Raw genomic sequence first — 22,703 nt, 5'->3', positions numbered from 1 at the left:
ACCAAAATGTAAGTTATCCCCTATAGATATGATAGGAGATAACTTCATGATCAATGAGGGTCCAACTGCTGCAACCTAAATTCTCTATGGGAACGCTGGAGATAGCCGAGCTCAGCGCCCCTATAGTGTATAACTAGAGCAGCAGTGTGCATGCTCGTCTGCCACTCCATTAGGATGGTGGAATCGGACCCTCTTCCCAGGAGTCAGACCCCCATTGCTCATGAAGTTATCAATTATCTTATCAATAGTGGATAGCTTCAAAACTTGCTACAGTTTAGGCTATGAATGAAGAAGTATACATAAATATAGAAATCTATGTACAAATTTTGTGAATATAGGACCATTTATCTAAACCTGAGTAGAAGCTACAGTACATCACACATACACATATATATGAATAATGCTACAGACAGAGCAACATGCAAGTGAATCTTACAAGGATTGCAGAGCACTGGGGTGTAATACTTTGAGAACACTTCATCTTTTGGCCTTTCAGGAAACACATAGAGGAGATAGTTCAGGTCTCCAAGTCGGTCCGCCAGCGAACGTACTGAAAAATCTCGACTGGTAAATGGCATCAGGTTCCACAAGGCCCTCTCCGCTAAAAGAGACATATTACAAATATATTTGTTTTTAATAGTAGATTAAGGACTTATATATGGCTGCTATGTCAGAATGAAAGCAATAATTGAAGTAGAAAACTCATGAGATGCCTTTTATTATCAGCTGAAAACAAAATGCTTAGGGTAAGATCACACCGTGCAGTGCACCGAATGGACAGCACTCAGCCCAACCACGGTAGCCAATGGGCACACAATTTCAGGTGTGGCTACCATAGGCTGGTGAGGATTCAGTCGTGTGTTTCAGAAAGACAATGCAGAGTGCAGTCTTAGCCGTACATGGATCCGTTTAGCTAATGGCTGAAACTTACGCATCTCAAACTTCCATGCTATTGTGATGCCCCCAATTTCCGAATCACTAAAGCGCAGAAGAAAAGTTCCATCTCTTTTGGTCACCAACACATCGTGAGCTTGCTGCTTGTTGACAAAGCCTAGAATGGCCCTAAAATAAAAAAGTATGAGATGTAAAGATACAGTAATTCATCTCACAGATAGGCAATATTCAGAGACATACAAGGGATGGTAGCATTCAGCAGTTACAGAATGCAGAACAGAAAAGGAGTCTACATAGCAGAAAAATAAGGTAAATGTTCACAGCAAATATCTAGAAAGATTCTCTCTATCTCTTACATCAATCTGCAGTTGGCAATGTCCCAAGTCTGTATCAATGACAGATTCCCTTTAACATGATGACAGCTTTTATCATCATGTTGTTCTCAGGTAACAGTCAGAGCTGACTGACTTCTTCATACATTTTTTTTCATTCCCTACATAAACATAGATTTAAAGGGACTATGTGGGGTATATAAACTTTCAGCCGTCTACTCACTGCAGTGGATAAGTGCATTTACTAACACCCATAGCCAGTTCCCTGTTGCTCCAGTTCTGATCTTCAAATGGCAATGCCGGGGTGGCGGAATTCTATCACTTGGCTTCCTTACTGACGTTTCAACACTGTCATGTGACCAACCCCATTATAACACAAGGTCTAGTAGCAAGAGCAGAGCTGCGTCAGTGCCATGACAAGAAGTCGGAGAATCAGCAGAGGAGACCGAGCTGCAAGACATCAGGCTACTCGCAACACTATGAAAAGCTCAGATTCGGACAACAGGGGTGGGGAATCTATATTAGTAAGTGTGCTTATCCACTGGAGTGAGTACATTGCTGACAATTTTTATCCTCCGCATAACCCCTTTAAAAGATAACAAGCTGGCAGCCAGCAGTTGCCACTAGAGGGAGCTTAGAAGCTTACTGCATACTCTACTATTACTGAATGCAATGCATCACCTGTATGCCGGTAGCACCTAAGGTTCCTCTAGCGATTGTTACACACTGCCATCATGTTATGTTTTATCTGCTATACATGCATGGAAGTATTTTCATGATACTGCTGTACACCTGAGGCTGCTGCACCAGCGGCAAGTGCCAGCTGTAGCGACCATAGCATCTTAGTAAAAGCTGGAGACCTAAGAATAGTCCCCCAGGTTACACACTTTAGTACACTAGAGACAATGCCTAATAGGAAGCCCTTTACTAGTTATATAGCTGCAGCAACTGCCCTACTGTGTAAATGGCGGTTCCCACAAGATCACTGTGATGTATGTATCATAAAGAGTGACAGATATAGGTAGATATTTGTGTGAAAGGGTTAAGAACTCCATTCAGAGAGCAAGTGCAGCAGAGAGGTCATAGCTGGCTTGTCTACCTTCATGTAGGTTAGTGATAGGGGTAAACCATATGCTGTGGAGGAGAGTGGTGGCACACGCCCTAATGGGTATGATATTTATGAGTGATCATAATATTGACATTTCCAAACTATCCTCAGTTCACACTTACCCATCATTCCAGTGAGGCTTTAAGTGTTTTTTCAACACTTCCATTACTCCATCAAACCACTGCCAGAATGTGTAATTCCAGCCTGGCAAATTCTCCTGTGTAATAGAAGAGACAGACTATTTAAAGCATGTGAACCATGCTAGTACGCTGCAGAATCATTACAAGGATATCACAAGTCTCCAAGTACCCGAGTCAGTGATGTCAGCTTCCAAATATAGCTATATAGTGAACCAAGTGAACAGTCTGTAAGCTGAGCCATGATTCACAAGACTGCAGCGAACGAAATCAACAAGAACTTTACTGAAGGCTTTAGATCCAGTTCCTGCCTATGTGCATGTTCACACAGTGGCTTCTAGAAAGGAATGTGAATCGGTCTTGAAATCTGTAGCAGAAATCTGAGGCTGAGCCTTGGGTTTCTAGCACAGGTTTGCATGCATGATACAATGGAGCAAATCAGCATGAAACCACAGGCCAGGCTAATAGAAGTAATTCTACCTCGGAAATCATAGAAAGATCGAGCAGAATGGTTTTTTTTCCAGCACATTGAAAAACAGAAGTGTCCATCACTGAATCCCATTGAAACCAGCTACAATGTGTTTTTAGAGAGGATTTGAAGGTGGAAAGCCAACTCAAAAGCCTCTCCAAAACCTGCAGTGTGAATATACCTTAAGAATAGTCACTAAAATAATTATTTGCCTATTTTTCCTGCCTTCAACACATTAACTCTAAGAAATGATTGCTCACGTGCTGCCCTGGTTATCGCACCCACTTTACACGTGCCACCGTAACAGTGAATCATCCGTGTTATTTTTAGGGTATGTTCATATGTAGCAGATATGCTGCCAATTTTGCAATGCAAAGTGTGAAATTAATGAAAAATAAATTCCACACAAAATGCACTTTTGGTGTATTTTTTTTTACACTTTCAGAAATCTGTACCATCTCAGTACTGCGTGAACAGATCCTTAATATTAAGGCAGGATTGATGTATATGTATCACAACTGAAAAATAACCTTCATGTGTTGGCAATATAAATATATTTGTACATAAGGTCATAAAACTTTATGCTGACAGCCCACAATTCTTTGCTCAAAATTAACAACTTTGCTTCGGGCATATTCACAGGGGCTGACAGTGAACCAGCAGAGAGCTTGTACACTATGGCAAGCCATATGTAAATACAAGTATTTATTAGTTGCAGTTTTACAGCTGCAAAAATTACACGGATTCCCATGAGGTTTGCATTAGTATCTTTGCATGCGGTTTCGCAGCAATAATGCTCAGTGTGAACGTCACCAGGTGTTTTCACTTTTGCCAACAAGTGGCATCTATTATGAGAATGTACAATTTACAGGCATGCCATGACCCTTTACAATGACTAGTGTATATCACTAGTAACTAAATAAAGGATATATAGCAGTAGTTCACTCCCTTAGAGTTTAGGACAATGTTCTATTTACATACACAAACAGATGTGGTTGTGCTCAGAGTTGGACCAACATTGGATGGAATTGGGAAAAAAAAGTATTTTTATTTATATTATGCAATTTTAATATAATGAATTAGATGCATAGTTTGATACATATTTACTGTCAGAGGAATTTAGTCATTGGCTTTTTAATGCATTAGAGGATCTTCCCTGTTTCTGGCTGACCATGGCCATTTAGGGTTATGGCCTCCCGACTCTACAGCCGTGGATATAGTGTGGTGTCATTTGTGTTGTCTCACAGGTCTTCATAGCGTATACTGATATGAGGCGCCAGGGAGGAGATGAAATATAATAAACACCGTGACTCACCTCTCCTGAGCTCCAATATGGGTCTTCCAGCCTCTTCTGTTCAGAAACGTCTCTGAATGACATAAGGGACCGCTGAGTCCTGGTGATTGGTACTGAGCAGTACATTGGAGCCGTCACACAAAAGGACGCTGACATAATATCACATGGGTTATGTAGCCGTCATTTTGTTATGGCGCTGACATGGCTGCGGAGGCCCAATCACAGGCCTCAGAGATCTCTCACGTCATTCAGAAATATCTCTGTGAACAAGAGATGCAGGAAGCTCAACGCCAGAGCCCAGGAGAGGTGAGTTATAATGTTTATTATGTTTAAACATTCCCCTGGGACCTCTGGTCATTATACGCTGTGGTCTGAAGAGACTACAGAGTATGACAAGGATTCCTGGGTAGCGAACCCAAAAAAATCCTAAAGAAAACTGTATGGGGTACTATAGGGCATTATAGTGTATGAAGGGGGTCACTATGTAACATTATACAGTATGGAGGTCACTATGGGACATTATACTGTGTGGAGGCCATTATACTGTGTATGGAACCACAATGGGACATTATATTGTATGGATAGGCGACTTTGGGACATAATGCTGTATGGAGATCATTTTCGGACATTATACTGTGAACAGATGCCAATATGGGACATTAATACTGTGCAGGGGCCGCTATGGCACATTACACTTTGGGGAGGCCATTACGGGACCTTATACTTTGTGAAGAGGCCACTATGGGACATTACAGCGTGTAAAGAGGCCACTATGGGACAATATTCTTAAATAGGTTGTCCAGGAAATGGTCCAAAATATTTTTTTCTTATTTTTCTACATTAAAACCAGGGAGCATCTTATCATCAGGTGCGACTTATAAAGCCAAAAATTCTGTATCTTTTACCCCCATCTAGTTTTTGTGGAGGTGTTACTTAACATTCGCTTAAAATAACATTGGTAGAAACTGGAGAGTATCTCTGCAATCTGCTGTGCTGGGATGTGTAAAGCAGCAACACTGGACCATGACCAGCTCTGAGTACATGACCCTTAAACCAGGTACAAGATGTAGTCACACTTGTAAATTAATATTCACTGGGCTGGTCAGCCTCTCACCCTATTGAATTGCGCCCAGGACACGGTCATGTTGTTATAGTCGTCTTTGTGGTTACTTGTGTTGTTGAAAAGTTTTTGTGCCAAAAACACAAGATTCTCGTCGCTAAGCCCTCGGTTACTCTGAACCTCTGCCTTAAACTTCATGTTCAGAGCCTCGCAAAGCTGTGGCCAGAGAACTTTGTCTGGAACCACAAATGGCACCCGGCCCTATGGAAAAGAGCAGACAAATATCAGAAGATGAAATATATTCCATAGGGAGAAAGAAATACATTTTGGGAACAATATCATCAACACACATGATCACTATTGACTTACTGGCTCTGCAAATGCATTGTCCCACAGAACTGTCGCTGTAGCATTGTTGTCCTGGCTCCCATGAACGATTACTACAACTGGCAGAGAGAGTGTCTGCCGGTAAAGAACAAATCATTAAAAAAAACAAAAAAACCCCTGAACTATAAAACTAAATACAGCAAAAAAAAAAATCTTTAAATCTGGCATCAATGGTTTATGAAAGAAAAGACAGCGCATAATAAAATATTAATGGGAAAAGTTCCTAGTTCTTTGTGGTTCGCACTGTTGCCACTGGTCCTGGGTTCGAACCCGACCAAAGGCAACATTTTTTATGTTTGTATGTTCTCCCTGTGTTTCCATCGGGTACTCAATACTGTTTTTCAGGGACATTTATGGCAGCAAGATCACTTTATACGTATTTAGCCCCTTACCTTCACTTGGAAAACCAGTTCATTTCCTCCAACACTAAACTGTGACTCAAACAATATAGTAAACTTCTCCTCGGTGACAGACTCTGCCCCCCTCCGGTCTGAGCGTTTGATCCTCTTCAAGGACTAGGAGAAAGAATTGAAGAATTAGACAGACAGCAATACATTTAGCTAAATGTAGCCATCTAGTTTAACTCCTTAAAGGTGTTGTCCCATCTCAAGGATCCTATCTATACTGCTAGCTTATTTGGATTTAAGTGAAGTGATTGACAGCCTGGAGACCTTGTGTCACCTATCTTGTCCTTCAAGACACAGAAATTTCTTTCTTTATTTCCGCTTTTCATGCCTTCATTTTTTTATTATTTTTTTTAGGGGGTGTTATTGAAAAAAAACAATTTTTTTTTTCCTTTTTTGGAATAATCACACCCCTGTAAGAGGTTTTTTTTTTTTTGTGGGATGACATTCCAATTTTTAGGATACTATTTTTGACAACTTAGGATGTTTCGATCACTTTTTATGAACGGAAAGATGAAAAACATTCTTTGTTTTTTTTTGTTTGATTTTTTTTTTCCCAACAGCATTCGCCAAGTGGGTTAAGAAGTATGATAGTATTAAGGCCCATTACAGAGGCTGCAATACCAATCACATGTATGTGTACATTATTTCAGTACATATGGGGACTTGAGCTGTAGCATGGCAGACGTGGGGACCATTATTTGGCTGGAGTGACAGAAGGAGCCTTGTCTCTCGACCACTCGAATGCCACAGCTGTATCTCTGATCTCCGTCATAAGATTGGGGTGACAACTGAATAATACAATTGACATAATAGTACATCATGATAACGCAAAAACTTCTAATAAATAATAAGCACCATATAAAGATAAATATTAAGTACAGTAAGCGGTTTGCCTGGTAAATTGCTCTGGTATTGAAAAATATTTAATACATCATTCTCTGTGTGCACAAGCACAAAAATATTAAAAAGTTTTATGATGACATTCTCTAAGCAAAAATATAAACTTATCTCAGAAAATCTTTGTTAAGAAAATCACATCTAGTTCTATTACTTTCTAGGAGACTGGAATTCTGCAGGTTTTGTAGTAGTTTTTAATGCAGTTTCTTTTTTTTTTTTTTTCTTTAGTCAAACTGTGGTGTGGATGCAAGAGAGAAGAGATGCAATATTCTTTCCTTTATAAATTTACCTTCCTGTTGGGTTCACTTCTGAGTTTGGTTTGACAAAAAAAACCAACTCCTTAAAAACTGCTATAACTTAACGGGATTGTTCAGTTTATGGACACTTATTCCCTATCTGCAGGACAAGGGACAAACGTCTGATCAATGGTTCCCCCAGTGGTCAGGAGGACAAATAACCGAAAGTCCCCCTAAAGTCCACTTTATGGGACAGCCAGTGCAATTATGTGGCCGGCACTCCAATCACTTCTATGGGGCTCTGCTGGGACTATAATCTCCGGCAGCACAAACAGACCCATAGAAATGAATAAAGCACTAGTCATGCAACTTCACTGGTGATCCATTTATAAGAAGGCTTAAGGCGAACCTTCGGTCCACCATGCTCTTGAGCACTGGGGAACCCACTGATCAGGCCCCCAACGTTCGAATACTTATCCCCTGTCCTGTGGATAGGGGAAAAGTGTCCATAAGGAAACAACCCGCTTAAGAGAAACAAATGTCCAATTCAGCCATATTCCGCTTAGAGATGCAGCATGTGGCTTCTTCTTAAAACATCAAAGGAAACTTTTCAGCCTGTAACAAACCCATTGTCATCCACGCACACGTACCATGTTCCTGAAGTGTGCACTTAGTGTACCCGTAGCTTGGTGATACTCCATTACACAGCAATTATTCAAGATCTCTCCGCTACTCTCACTGTGGAACAAAGCCAAGGTATTTTACTGGATTGCAATTGATTATGTAACAAGAAAAATAATGACAGACATGTTTCGGTAAATTATAGTCTAACCCATGAGGTCTATGATATAGGTAAAAAGTCAGACCACAGGAGGTAGAAATGCAAATGAGTAGATTCGAATGAAGAAATGGATATAGGGGTATATGACTTGGGGTACGTACTTGCGTGTATTTTCATTCTTCAGAAGAGCTTTAGCCTGTAGCTCACTGATGATGGTGGCTTTTACTTGGGGTGGGTTCATATGGACATTCAGTTTGCCACCTACTAGCAACCGAACTGTTGCTGCAAACTTTGTCTGTGTTTTCAATACTTGCGGTGGCTGCTTCTCAATGATAAATGTGCTGTAGAAACAAGAAGAAAGACTAACTCTATAGACCCAATGTGATCAGAACCAAACCATTAACTGTTACTTGGTTCTTACAGAAAAAAATTAGTAAAGGAATGTAAAAAAAAAAAAAAAAAACTAGAAAATTTTATTTTTGTTATGTAATTTTTGCTACAACCTTAAATGCACAGTAAAAAAAACTTTTTTTTCCCCTATAAAGATTATTCTTAATTGTGCAGGGGTCCCGGAAATATTTATGAAATATTTGTTCTAAAATGGCAAACCCTCTTTAAACGGAAAAGATGGGGCCAGTACATTTTACTGTTCCTCAAGATTCACAAATAATTCCACTGAAGAACAACTGGATTTGTAAGGACTTTATCCTTATGTCAGACAACCAAAATATACTGAGGCAATATGCTGACAATACTGCACACTTTAACTTAATGGTCACTAACTTTTCAGACAACTTAATTAAATTTCATAGACCGTATGGTTTCTACACCAAAATGTAATGCACACTAAAAAAAACGTGCCTCCTTTCTGCCTAAAGGTTCCTGTCCCTAGGTGCCTCCCCTAATTTGCAGTTCATTCCTTTGTTACTAGGAAAGTGCGTCCATAAATCACAGTGAGGGGAGGGGGAGGTTGTTATCTCTTTTCATACAGTGAATGGGGGAGGGGAGTGTTTGATTCTCCTCAGTCTCCACATATCTGCAACATGTTACTCTGTGCAAAGGACTGAAGATTCTGCAAATCTCTCATCTTACAATGTAAGAAAAATGTTCTATGCACCTGTATCTACTTCTGACTACTTGTGTGACTACAGATGGAATATTATTCACAGACAGCAAACAGCTTTACTGACTGTGCTCATGGATTGCTCTTTTCCTGTTTAATGCTTGTACATATCCTATATTATGGTCACTTGGTCTTTTCTCATCTACGTGTTAGCTAGTGTACAGTTACTCCTGGCAGAATGACAGAACAATATCAATGATGGATAGAGGAGAGGGCAGACTGCTTCTTATTGTACACACAATCAGAAGAGTAAACTGCGTTTCAGCCATAAATTATTAGCAGCAGAAAAACTGAAAATATCATCTATGACTGTATTAAGTCAGATTACCCAGCAAGATCCTGCAGATATTTCAACCATGAAAACTGAGATACCCTTTAAAGCTTTATTGCCATCCTGACAAATTGTTGCTGAGAAGGGAATATATTCTTCTAAGTCAGAACCACTAGACCCGGCCTTACAGGAACAGCTTAGAAACACTTGAGATTTAAGAGTTATAGAAACAGGGTAAAACAGCCATGTTTGGTTGTTTCCATAACTTCCCAGGAGTCAGGAGTGGAAGCACTGGTTCCTGTCTCAGCCACGTTTGGCCAAGATGGGAATAGCCCATTAAGATTAAGTGCTGGAGATAAAGCTGAGAAACATATGATAGATTTTACCTAGTTACTAAAGCAGAGATGATATCTGTGATGGTAGCATTCAGCTCGGCAAGTAACTCTTCCACAGGCCCAGGAATAGGCAGTTGTTGGCAAAGGTGCTCTGCCCGCCTTATCTGCTGTCGGTTCTGCCAGATTATTTCGGCCAGTTTTTCACACCTGATAAGAGGAGAAATGGGTTTCATGTGTCAGTACTAAACTTTTAATGGAATGTAATTACAGCGTGACAATGGATATTCTGTGCTACAGATTAATGACTTATTACTAACCATAGATATTAATGGCTTATCAACAGGATATGCCATAAACGTCTGATAAATTGGAATTTCAGAGGTCTGACCCGCATCTATTTCCAGAATGGAAGTCAATGCCTGCCTGGCTGTTTTGATAACTCCCATAGATGTAAATGAAGCAATATGCAACCACATCAACACTTACTCTCCTCCTGGATGCAGCAGGTGCCTCCCCAGGAGGAAAAGTGATTGAGAGACTTCCATCCCCAAGACAGACGCAGCGCCATGGGTGGTTAGAAGTAAAGTATCATATACACTCACCATACACAGACCACATTATTATGTATGATGAACAAGAAGAAGAAAGTCTGTGAAATCTGAAAATGTGTAGAACAAATATAAAAGCAATGGCCGAAGGCACACACCATGTTTGTAGAAGGTCTAAGCTGCCTTCTGGAGGACCACCATTCCCTGCCAGCTGCTGCCGTCTCTTCCATTGAATCAACTCATCGTCCAGGATGATTGTTTGCTGCTTGCGTAAAAGCTGCAGGGTCTTTTGGTGTTTCTCAGACAAATCCTGAAGGGACAAAGTAACCCCCATACAATGTTAAAAATACATACTTATAAAAGAAAATTGAATAAAAGCAAAGACCGGCAATATACATATTCACTATCAGCAAACACATCAAGTGACATCTCTAGGAATAAAGCAAAGAATAAAATAAAAGCACCACTTTTTACTAAAGTGGGCAGAGGGTGCACAGAGCAAGATGAGCTGTCTTGGCCTAACAAATTTAATATAACTCACGTCAGAAAGCTGGCATGAATTATATCTGAAATCTATGCCACTTCATGACAGGAGGATATCTAAATTATTAAGAAGCTGAAAATCTCGTAATAAATTCAGCTGCATCTTGCGCCAGCTGGTGACTTGACTAAGACTGGCATACAGAACACCAGTCTTAATAAATTTCCCCTTACAACTCACTACATGACTAAACTCCATGTACACAAAGTTGCAAATTATGCAAATTATAATTTTCTCTGATTTTCCTAAATGATCGATGAGAATTAAGAGGTCACATTTACTGAAATCTAAAGCTATTTCAATCAACATCTTAACAGGCCACGTTACATGGTAACATAGGAGCGCTTCTTTGATATCACTTTCACAATTCTTGCATCCATTGAACTTGTGAGTTTTTTATAGTTCCTACTTAAATTTCCTTGCAGGATGTCAGAATAGACTCCCAGAGTTGCTGTTTGGATGTGAAATGCCTTCCACCTACATAGATTTTTATTTGAATATCATCCAAGGTTTCTCAATATGGTTGAGGTCAGGGATGGATGGTAGCCACATTATGAGTTTCTCTCCTTTTTATGCCTATAGCAGCCAATGACTCAGAGGTACTCTTTGCTGCATGAAGAGGATTTTGCCATGGAAGACACTGTCATTGTCAAATCTTCAGGGACCCTAAAGGGACCTACCAGCTCCCTCACCATGATTCCAGCCCAAAATAAGACTCCGCCAAATCAGTGCTGATGTCAGAGCCTTGTAGGGACATGGTGTCAATTCACCAACCATCCATTTGGCCCACCAGTTGCATGGTGCTCACCAGTTAAAAAAAAAAAAAAGAAAGACTCAAAATGAGTCTTCATGTATGTCTGGGCCCACTGCAATTGTCTCTAGTTGTGAGCACTGCTTAGGGTGGCTGAATAGTAGATTTAGGTACAACTGCAAGCATCCGGAGTATCCTACAACTTGAGGTACATGTGACTCCATAGGCACAAGCAGCTTCAAATACAGGTTTGCTGCTTTTCAATGATGTTTTAGCACCTGCTCTCTTGTCTGGCAGAAAACCTCCCTCATTATACCTTTATCTGCATGAACCCATCTGTGTCCTGAATCAGCTAAAATTTCTTCAAACTTTGATGATCTAAAGTTTACCTGAAACATCTAATGTTTTCATACCTTTCATGCCAGCATTAACCTACGTATAATTGACATGCGGCTACTTTCAAAAACGCAAGTATTTGGGTTTCATTGAAGACAAAAAGTTAAATCTTTATGACACTTAAATCCAATTTGCATAATAATTTGGAACACTGTGTAAACTTCTAGTTCTAGTCTACAGGGCAGCATGACTCAATATTCACACAACCATTCACAAGGACTTCATGAGCTGCCATTTACAAAGCCATCCTCCTTTATAAAAAATTACCAGTCTATATTGCTGCAAAGTCTGGGCCTCTCTCTGTAGCCAGCCCTCTAAGGAAGCCTGCCGCTGCTGCAATGTGGCCTCCCGGGGCATGCGTTCTTGAGGGCTCAGTTGTGTCAGCTGTGAGAATTGTGCTGTGAGAAGAAATAGAAAAAGACAACATCTTTAGACATTTTCAGAGAAGATCACCCATCTAGCTATACGTTAATACAAAGACATTTATTCCCACCAGCATTCTCAACCAGGGGGGTTAAATCTACTCGATGCCCCAAACATTACAAAGAGGGTAAAACCTAAAGAGCAGACTCTCCCAAATCTTGGTCAAACTGGATTACATTAAGATTATATTGTCATTCTTCATAAAAAGCAGCAAGATTAATTCAGTAATCAAGAGTCATTAAGGGGGTTTGGAGTGTTAATCTCTAATTGTTACAAGGGCCCCATATCCCAAAATGGTATAAAGGATAGGTCATCAATATTAAAATCTTGGAAAACCCCTTTAAGTGGTGTCTCTATATTGACAAATATTTATGGGACATGTTTGGTATGCCTAGGAAAATCTATAATCCTATTAATTACCTGAGATTCACGTACATTTATAGACAAGAATCATATGCAGAGCAAATTTATCATAAACCAAACAATGCACCAGTATTGGGCTCTATGGGGACACTATACTATGTGGGTGATACTTAGGAGGCATATTTGTGTCAGCGCCGTACACCATATTGTTGAGTGTTTGGTATTGCAGTTCAGCTCCATTCACTTGTATGGGACTGAGCTGCAGAATGGTCAAATGACCAATGGACGTGATGTCACTGCCTAGGAAGAAGTGAAGCTCACTATCATAGTGCTGGACATACCCATTAAAGGGCATTACAATGGTTCAAAGGCACCAAGGGGGATTTATAGTATGTGGGAGCATTATACTGTGGACAGGCACTATGGGGGATTTATAGTATGTGGGAGCATTATACTGTGGACAGGCACTATGGGGGTACTGTACTGTGTGGCAGCATTAATGGGACTAGAGTCTGATATCGTGTGGGAGCACATAGGGGCATCACCTTGGGTGGCAGGAACTATGGAAGCATCATCATTGCATGTTACACAAAGAAGAGTACTGGTTGTCAACGGGTGCCCATCTGTGTGTTCTCCCAAAGGTGGGGAATATATAAGTGGTGGTGGTGGTGGGGGGTGTCTCATTTGTGGAACCTTTGTTCTGGGTCCAACAACGTGTTACAATGGCCCTTGCTGTACAGTACGGTAAAAGAAAAGACACGACAAAAGCTACTTCTATATAACTCTAGGAATACTCTCAGCAGAGGTCTAAAATACATGTGAACATCTTGAGGAAAACTGCAAAGGATCAGTAAGCCATACTTCATAGAAGACAAACAAAAGCATTTCCAGGTCTTCTTTTGTCAAATGTATATATTCAAGCCCATCACTCATATCCTTTATTGACAATGAAAAATGTGGCAGTAGCATGCAATGGTCTACCCTTCCACAATGCACATTCCTAACTCAATAGGATTACAAGATCTTGGATGTTTCATCTTGTGCAGCCTGGAATGAGTTATAATGTATACTGACAATAAGCCAGAGGAAGACTGTCCATTGGAAAAATAAAACAGAAAACAAAAAGAACACTTATGTAGTTATTTATTTGACCATAATAAACCATCGGTGGTCGCTGGTAAGGAATCCATGATATAAGAGACCTTAGGCTACAGCAGTCACTTGGGGGACAGAACGTCCAGCATCAAGGAGACTGCACAAAACAAATGGACACCATCGGAGGACAGCTGAGTATCGGGAACAGGTAAGTATTTTTGATTTACACTTTCACGGGTCGGCCACCCAGTTCCTGGACAAGCCCTTTAACATGGAGTTACTTCTATATGAAAAGTATCAGATCCAAAGTCCCCGGCCTATGAGTGATCTATCCTGCAGCACCATATGTTTAGGGCAGTTTGTTTACCCGCCACATGTTCATGAACATACTGCATGTTGATGCTATTTAGAGACCGCCATGCTTGTCTAGCTATCCCCCACACGTTCCAGCTTGGCGATGTACTGTTTACACAGGTTATGACAGAGGCAATCTCTGATAGAGTTTAATTATTCCTGGCAAGGTGTAATGATGGTAGATCCATCAGGCCTCGGAGCGGCGCAGGCTATATAATTAAGCTCCCATAATAAGCACCTTAATTTAGCGCTGCTCGCTGGGTAATTGTTGTCAGAATGATAGTAATTATAAAAATGCAAGTAATCAATGTAAAAGTAACAAATTGCTCTGGATCGAGAAAGAATTAAAACTGCCGGTAAATTGCGATTCAGTCCAAATGGTTGTATTTTAGAGGTTTCAAATACGAAAAAAAGAAAAAAAATTGTCATCGTCCATGTGTTACACATATGGAAGCCATTCACTAATAACTGCATATCTCCTAATATGTACAACAAATGCCTGACTATAGATTGCGGTGTACTGAGTTATGGGGCATGAAGTTTGCCATATATAGTACATCTGTGCACAACTGTCGGCCTTTCTACAGGAACAAGCTTATGGCTTATACAATGCAAGGTTGGGCTAACGCGTGAGCATATACAACCCTATTGTGCCCTGACTGCAGAGGCCATTGGAAATAATGAGCATTTCTGGCAATCAGACCTTATTGTTATTCCATAATGATTCTCCAGCGTGTTAGAAGAGCTAACAAATTGTAGACCGTTTACCGTTCCCATGGCAAACGCTGTCTAACCAGCCATGTCCATGTCAAATTCTGTATTTATTCAGACTTTTCCAGGAGGAGGTTGAATAACACAGGCATTAATATTCATTTACATTAATTTTATTTGGGGAAAATGCAGAAAGAGAAAAAAAAAAAAAAAAAAAGAATCTTACGCTATAGTTTTTGATTAATGTTGTACATAGATCATTAATGGCGTTATCTATGAAGCAACCCACGGGGGCAGCCGGGTAGGCGTAAAATAAAACACCCCCCCACACACACATATATATATATTCGCCTGTCCCCAGCCCTCTGTTGTCCGCGGTCAGTTTCTATTCAGTGCTGATACTGGAAGTCTTGAGCCCCATATGACCGCTGAGATCAGTAGCCCCAGTAGTCACTGGCAAGGAACTGGTAATGTATGTGAGTGACATCACTAGTGTCTCTCCAGCTGATTGGCAAGCACACAAGGCTCCGGACTTCTGGCATCATGGCACAAGAGTGAGCACACACCAGTGGACAACAAAGCACTGGGGACATGCGAGTATCAGTGGCAGAGGTACCAATCACTCCCTACAACACAAAACACCAGTATTACAGACAGCACATAAATGGGGGCCCATTACGTATACAAGACTTCTCCCGAGCTGCACCACTTCTCTGGAATACTCTACCCTGGACAATCAGACTAAGTCCCAATTTCTACAGTTTCAAACGCAAACTAAAGACACATCTTTTCAGACAGGCCTATCACAATTTCTAATGTAAACCCTTCCGTACTATAATTAGAATCTCCAAAATTTAACCCTCCTCAGTCCCCGCTCCCACATTACCCCACACGATATGATGCCATTTCAGGCTAACTTTATCTGTCCAAGCTCCATCCACATGTTACAGGACACCACTAGTGATGGCTCATAAAATTTTGTTTGTGTAATGACAGTCACCTCTATTACAAAACTGTCTGAATACTGTATAAGCAAAGCCACCCCTGCTACCTCTTGTGTCACCCCCTCTACCTCATAGATTGTAAGCTCTTGTGAGCAGGGCCCTCAGTCCCATTGTGTGAAATGACATTCTTTGTTATGTATCTGTCTGTATTTGAATCCTACAAATTGTACAGTGCTGCGGAATATGTTGGCGCTATATAAATAAAATTTATTATTACTACATATTTTGCATTAGGGCCCAAGAACTTCAAGTTATCCCTCTGATGAGCAAGCTTTTCCTATTTTACACCTCCTGCAGCTGCTTCACGGGTTGCTCCAATTTCCGGACAACCCCTTTAATTATGCGGTTCATTTCCTGTTCACATTATCACGCTTCAGGGAATACTAAATGACTGTATATTTTAGATAAGCAAGCATTGTACTTGGCTATCATAGTCAGTTTCACAGTGAAAGAAACAGCATATATGCATGACCCTGCATTCATGCTCCATTCATAGAAAGTACACATGGCCCCAGCTGTTGTGAACTGTTCTGATCTCCAGCAATAAGACTTTTATTGTGTATCCAGTAGATAAGGGAGAGTCATTTATTTATTTTGAATAATGTATTTTTTATTAAATTATCTTTTAGATTTTTACAAAAGAACCCAATCAAGTTAAACGCAACAAAAGTGCACCAAAAACAGCCCAAACACTATGTTAAATCGGAGTTGAATTAATTACCGTAGTTAATTTGCAATATATATCTCTACATGTCGGTACATACAGTAAGGGCTCGTTCACACGAGGGGCGGATTTTGGCTCAGAGTGTGACGTGGGAAGCCGCGTCACTCATGGGTCAAAACCCGCCTGCCACGACCGTCGCGTTCTCTCCCCGCGGAGTCGGCTCAAATGAACGGGCCAACTCTGGAGGTTGCTGCCGCCAGGCGGAAGCCACGGCTCAGTGGAATCCGCCTGTAGAAAGGGCAGCTCGCTTCTGCCGCTAACAGAAAAAAAGAACGCTAGTGGTCTCCATAGACCACCATTGTATCGAGGTGGATTTTGAGGCAAAATCTGCTGTCAAAATCCACCTTCTTACCCCAGTGTGAACTAGCCCTAAGCCTGTGTACTAGTTATTAACAGATATTTATATATGTCCTAAAACAGCACGGAGGTCAGCCAATGGACCCCTGGCTGTCTGTCCATGCTAGATATGGGCATTAACCATGTCGTAAGGAATCCCTATTAGGAGATGAAGAAGAATGTGTTTCTCATTGCCTCCATATCTATGCCATGACCAGTGTAGATCAGCATGACAAGTATGTTCTTCTGATGTGATCCTGCTGGTTATGTATGGCTAAGTGGTCACTAGGGAGAACATCTATTACAAAAGCAGATCATCGGAAAGAATCCAATGTGCCCTTTTTCTCCATTACATCAACAATGGATATTTGGCGGCTTGTTATGGGACTAATAATGGCAGCAAATTTCATGACCCTTTCATATCTTTGCCCTTTTTTGTGGGACACACTGGGCTTTCTTATTATTTACAGTGTGAGTTGGTATCAATTCATTTTTGTAAGTCTCATTGAGGAAAAATGTTCAAAAAGAGGAAAAATAACTAACATTTTTTTCATGTTGGGTTTTAAGGAGTTTTGTTTATGCCCAAAATTGTATAGTTCTCCTGTTCACAGAAATGTGAAATATGTGTACATTGTGTAACATGCTATAGCACTGAGAACAAAGACTCTATTTTAGCGTTTCAGTACATTTATCTCCTCCCCTTAACTTTGCAGCCTGTGTATATGGGCGATATCTACCAGGACAGAGAAATGTTTTAGGTAACACTCAAATGTGGATATGGCTGGAGAAGAGCAGGTAGAAATCTGTGGCCCAAGGGTTATTATTGCGTGTATGGTGTAACGTACATTGTGTGATAGGAACGTCATAATGTATAAGCTCTAGATTGCTGAAAATGTGTTTGGGTCACATAGGCTGTCTTATTGCAGTTTGTGTAGGTTCAGGGAGGTGGTGGGACTACTTTGTTTTCTTGCTTATTTGTCAACATTTTATTCTCTCTTTATGTTTTTTTATTTAAGTTTTATTTTACCATTTACTGTATTCACGCACCCAGACAATAAGAAAAAAAAAAAAAAAAAAAAAAGATTCATGACAAGGGTCTCTTTAATAGTACAGATAAAAGATGAGCCACAGCATTTACAACTATTCTTTGTGTAGAAGTCAGACCCTCACCAATGACATACTGATTGGTTCTGGGACAACCATCGTATTATGACACCATACACTGGTTCTAAAGACCCCTACGAAATTAAGATTAAAGTAAAATTCTCAGATAACTCATATAAAAAGAAACAGACAATATGTAATATGTACTACAATGTAGATAGGCACTACTAGTCACCCAGTCCGTGTTGAACTTCAGTAAGGATGGGTTCACATCTGCGCTTATACTCCGTATAGGAAATCCGTTCTCCTCTCCGCATGAAAAATGCAGAGAGAAAAGAGCAGCAAGCAGTGCTTTTCTCTCCAGATTTTTCACCCTTTTCTGGCATAAACTGAAGGGACCCCATTATAGTCTATGGGGTCTGCAGGTTTCCTAAGGTAACCGCTTTTTTTACGTGGATTAGGTTTCCATTTGGGAGGTCCCCAAGTGGACCCCCGAACGGAAACCTGATCGTAGATGTGAACCTAACATAATACAGGGGTTTTACCAGCATAATGACCGTGTAGATCTGTTGTATCCTTCGGCCAAGTTATTATAATTGAGTCTAGTTTCAAGTTACAATGGTCTGGAAAAGAACAATGTATGCTGAAAGTACCCTGAGGCCATTGTAACTTGATGGACCACTGTATTGTATACATGTTTGTGCAGGATTGTTCAAGAAAGACATAGCAGAGCTTGAGTGGGGTCAGAGGGTAAAACCTGGGACTATTATCTGTGTGAGTGATGTGACACCATGACACCATCAGGTCAAGGTTCTGTTCACACCATGTACACATTCCAAACATTTCCCAACATACTTCTCTTTTTTTATGGAGGTCCGTAAAACAGATTTAGACATTTGTCTAAACAACAGATTTTGCAGTTTTAGACAGTGCAAAGTTTGACTGTTTATAAATCTGCCCCATTGCGTTGTATGTCTTTTATGGTGGCTCAGTGACCGTTTCAATATCGTTCATACAGGGAAAAAAAAAATATTGCCAAACAATGCTATCGTTTTAGTCTCTGTCGGGTGAATGACTGTCAATCTCTCCATTCAGCACAAGTCACATGGCTCTTATGATGCATATGTTTAACCTAGTGCAAAAAACGAGGCATAGACCATATTTGTGAGGAAATCTACCCATTACCAGTAGTCTCCTTTTAGACCTGCCTTGACTAGTTTGGATGTCACCTATAACCTCCAGTAAAATACACAGCATACTGACTGGTAATTGTAGAATAGCTCAGGCTGCCCAGAATGACCCCACAGCTTGAGGGAACAAGTAATGCTAGTAACATTATACTAAAGGCACCATAGTTTAAGCAATTCCAAACAAGTATGTCACCAAACTTGAAGGAATTATTTGAACTCAGAAATGTGTCCGCCAATTACCTGAATAAGGTTGAAAAGATTATTAGGATACGCTTACCCTGAATTCTCAGACTTTCCTGATACTGGATAATAAAATACTCCTGTGTCTGTTGTAACTTCTTCAGCCCGTTCTCTGTGTCCTGTGTAATAAGTCTCAGCTCCTCAAAGGTCTGATTTATCTGGAGGTGCTTCTGAGACATGGTGTCCACAAGGCCACTGACTGGCGAACTGGACTGTAGGAGGAATCAGAGCCCATTACAAATACAATATGTGAATATGATCAGTGAATCTATATACTATTGTGACTGCTGTTAAAACATAACTAAAAACATGGGAACAACTTTTTATCTTCTGACAACATGTGTGTCAATAATACATTTTACGATATACTTTTAGCTCCTTTCTGTGAAATCCTGCATTTCGATAATCTTTCCCTTGCTATATTAATAGCGGTGTCCTGCTTCTCAATGTATAAAGCGTTACAGGCTTGTGTGTGTGTAAAACAGAGGAAATAAGTGTGGGGTTAACTACCGTATAAGCAGTTATCTCTCAGGCATTATAAGGGTCAATGCACGCAGAGTTTTTGGTGAGGATTTTGGAGAAGAAAAAAATCCGCTTCAGGAATTAGGAAATGGTTTTTTTGAAGTGTTTTTAGTTTTTTCCTCCAGCACCATGTATGGACCTTGAAAAAACCACTAGCGGTTTTTGCGCCTCCCATTGACTCCCATTGTTTTTTTTCAGACGGAATATGCCTGAAGAAAGGTCAGCTTGTTTCTTTTTTTCTACTAGCGGAAAAAAAAGGTAGCGGATTACATAGGACCCTATAGTGAGGTGGTTTTTGGAGGAGGATTTTGAGGTGGATTCAGCGCCGAAATCCTTGCCAAAAAAACTCTTTATTAACCCTAAAACATCGAGTCTTGCTTCTGGTGTCATGTGAAAGATGAGATTCTCATCTACATACGGCACTAAGATTGCAGTTCTACTTGTATTATTTCCAGAGATATCACTGGTTGAAATCACACACAGTTGTGGGAAATTTATAAACAACCTCAGTGTCTTACGAAAGATGAAAATCTCCCTTTTCACACGACACCAGAAACAAGTTTCTAGGTTATAAAATGCCTGATATATAACTGTTTGAGGTGACCCTTCCCAATACTCATTTTCCCTGTGTTACACACAAGCCCATACTTCTGTACACAGTGAAAAGTAGGGCACAGGAAAGAATCAAGAAATGCAGGCTTCATACAAAGGAGGCAAAATGAGTTCATAAAATATATTAAAAAATGTATTAGTGACAGAAATACTGCCAGAAATTTAAAAGCTGCCTGAAAGTTTAGTTCTGCTTTAAGCAACAGAGCAAAGACACCATCATAGTCACATACACAAGCAATTGAACACAAACAAAACAAAAGATAAAAGTTAATCACAGAACTTTGGACTAGAAGGAGACTTACATTGGATGCCTCACGCACTAGTCTCTGCTCGTGGTATAAGATATGCCGAATGCATCGAACCAGCTCCATTGGACAACGTTCATATGTATTCTACGTGGATGGTTAAAAAAAAAAAAGTTAAAGCAATGACAACTCCAAATAATAAACTTTTCACAATACATGGATTTTCAGAAGCTTTACATAGAATTTTATCATGGTTTAGCTGGTAGTAATATCAGGCTGGGGGGGGGGGAGAGTTATATTACAAACGGCATGGTGAACACTATAATAATACCCCCTCCTCAGTACAAAAAAATAAATAAAAAATGCAGAATTGGCGTTTTATTTCCCCCCGAAGAAACTAAATACCATCTACGGTATGTACCCCAAAACAGTGCTCATTGAAAATACAACTAGTCCTATAAAAAACAAGCTCCATATTTTTAAAGGAGAAAATAATGATGCTCTCTGAAAACCGTGAAAAAAAAAAATTGCGATCACTTCAACGGTCAAAATAGCAGCACACTCAAAAGTTTAAAGCGCTCCTCCCCCCAGTTATAAACAACTTTGGATAAATGAATAGTACAGGCGCATATAAAAATAGGTTTTACTAAAGAAATACATTTCCTTCGGCACTTTTGATGCAGAGTTACTTTCTGCATTTTAGTCTATGAAGTGGGGAGAGGGAGGAGGAGGCTGCTGGAAGAGACAATAAAATATTTGCTGAACTCTACTACTCAGTGAGCGTGGGAAAGTTTATTTGACAATTCTATATCTTCCAGATAAGGCTCTAACACAGTACAGAAGGAAACTAACAAAACAATTAACCACCCATCATACCTTTCCTACCCCTCCCCTCTCCATAGGGCTAGTTCACACGGGGCAAGAGGGGGCGGATTTTGATGCAATATTGCCACAAAATCCGCCCCCTCTCAATAGAGGTCTATGTAGACTGCTAGCATTCTTTTTCTGCTAGTGGTTTGTTCCTGCTAGCAGAAAAAAAGAAGCGAGTTCCCCTTTCCTCAGGCAGATTCCGCAGCTGATTCAGCCCAGGCGTCCGCCTCACGACAGCACCCTCTGGACTAGGCCCATTCATTTGGGCCTAATCCGGAGCAGAAAGCCACGACGGGATATCGGTGCACGGCAGCCGCGACAGAATGTGTTCACGCGGAAGTAGTTTAATATATTGAAAAGGAAAGCTATTTCTTTCATAAAATATATGACAATATTTCTTCTATTCAACTGTACTATTAATATCTGAAAAGTGGTTTAGAACTGGAGGGACGCTTTATTCTAGGAGGGTCAAACAACTGAACAAAATTACCCATATAAGCAGTAAAGAATAGCAAAATAAAAGGGTGTATGGTCCTTGTCTGCCGGTATAAACACTAGGTGTCAGTGTTGTTTCCTCCAAAGGTTAATACAGTTGGGACATTACACTGCTTTATACGCAACAAAAGATAGGACTAATCCAGACTTCCAGCAATCATTTGTCAGTAAATTTGCTAAGTATATTACAGCTTATTTTTTAACATTAATGGTTTAACACGCAATGTTTTTTTGCGTAATTTTTTTCCTGTCTGGCCTATTTGGAGGATATGACTAGTTGTAGCACAACCCTTTTTAGCATATGCTCACTTTGGAACAGCCTTGTATTACTTATCTTATTGATCTCATTGATTTACTGACTTTGTGATATACTCCAGAGCTGCATTCACAATCCAGCTAGCTGCTGAAGACACTGTGAACACATCCCTAATACCCAATGCTAGGTTTA

The 22,703-nt window shown here is 40.3% G+C and overlaps 1 protein-coding gene across 1 annotated transcript in view; it reads right to left on the bottom strand.

Moving 5' to 3' along the window:
* LOC142209315 (signal transducer and activator of transcription 5B) overlaps positions 1–22,703 on the bottom strand; it is a 122,073-nt gene that overhangs the window by 9,691 nt on the left and 89,679 nt on the right. The window contains exons 5-17 of the mRNA XM_075278275.1: positions 20,948–21,037; positions 19,549–19,723; positions 12,235–12,365; positions 10,438–10,589; positions 9,783–9,938; positions 8,164–8,343; positions 7,872–7,959; positions 6,074–6,196; positions 5,664–5,756; positions 5,349–5,555; positions 2,457–2,551; positions 932–1,062; positions 437–601 (exon numbers count right to left, since the gene is read on the bottom strand). Of these exons, the coding sequence (XP_075134376.1) occupies positions 437–601; positions 932–1,062; positions 2,457–2,551; positions 5,349–5,555; positions 5,664–5,756; positions 6,074–6,196; positions 7,872–7,959; positions 8,164–8,343; positions 9,783–9,938; positions 10,438–10,589; positions 12,235–12,365; positions 19,549–19,723; positions 20,948–21,037 (1,786 nt within the window). The remainder of the gene's footprint in view (positions 1–436; positions 602–931; positions 1,063–2,456; positions 2,552–5,348; positions 5,556–5,663; positions 5,757–6,073; positions 6,197–7,871; positions 7,960–8,163; positions 8,344–9,782; positions 9,939–10,437; positions 10,590–12,234; positions 12,366–19,548; positions 19,724–20,947; positions 21,038–22,703) is intronic.

Source organism: Leptodactylus fuscus, chromosome 6 (assembly GCF_031893055.1).
Source record: "Leptodactylus fuscus isolate aLepFus1 chromosome 6, aLepFus1.hap2, whole genome shotgun sequence".
Lineage (NCBI taxonomy): Eukaryota > Metazoa > Chordata > Amphibia > Anura > Leptodactylidae > Leptodactylus > Leptodactylus fuscus.
Note: the sequence above shows the minus strand (reverse complement) of the source record. Positions and strands in the feature narration are given on the sequence as shown.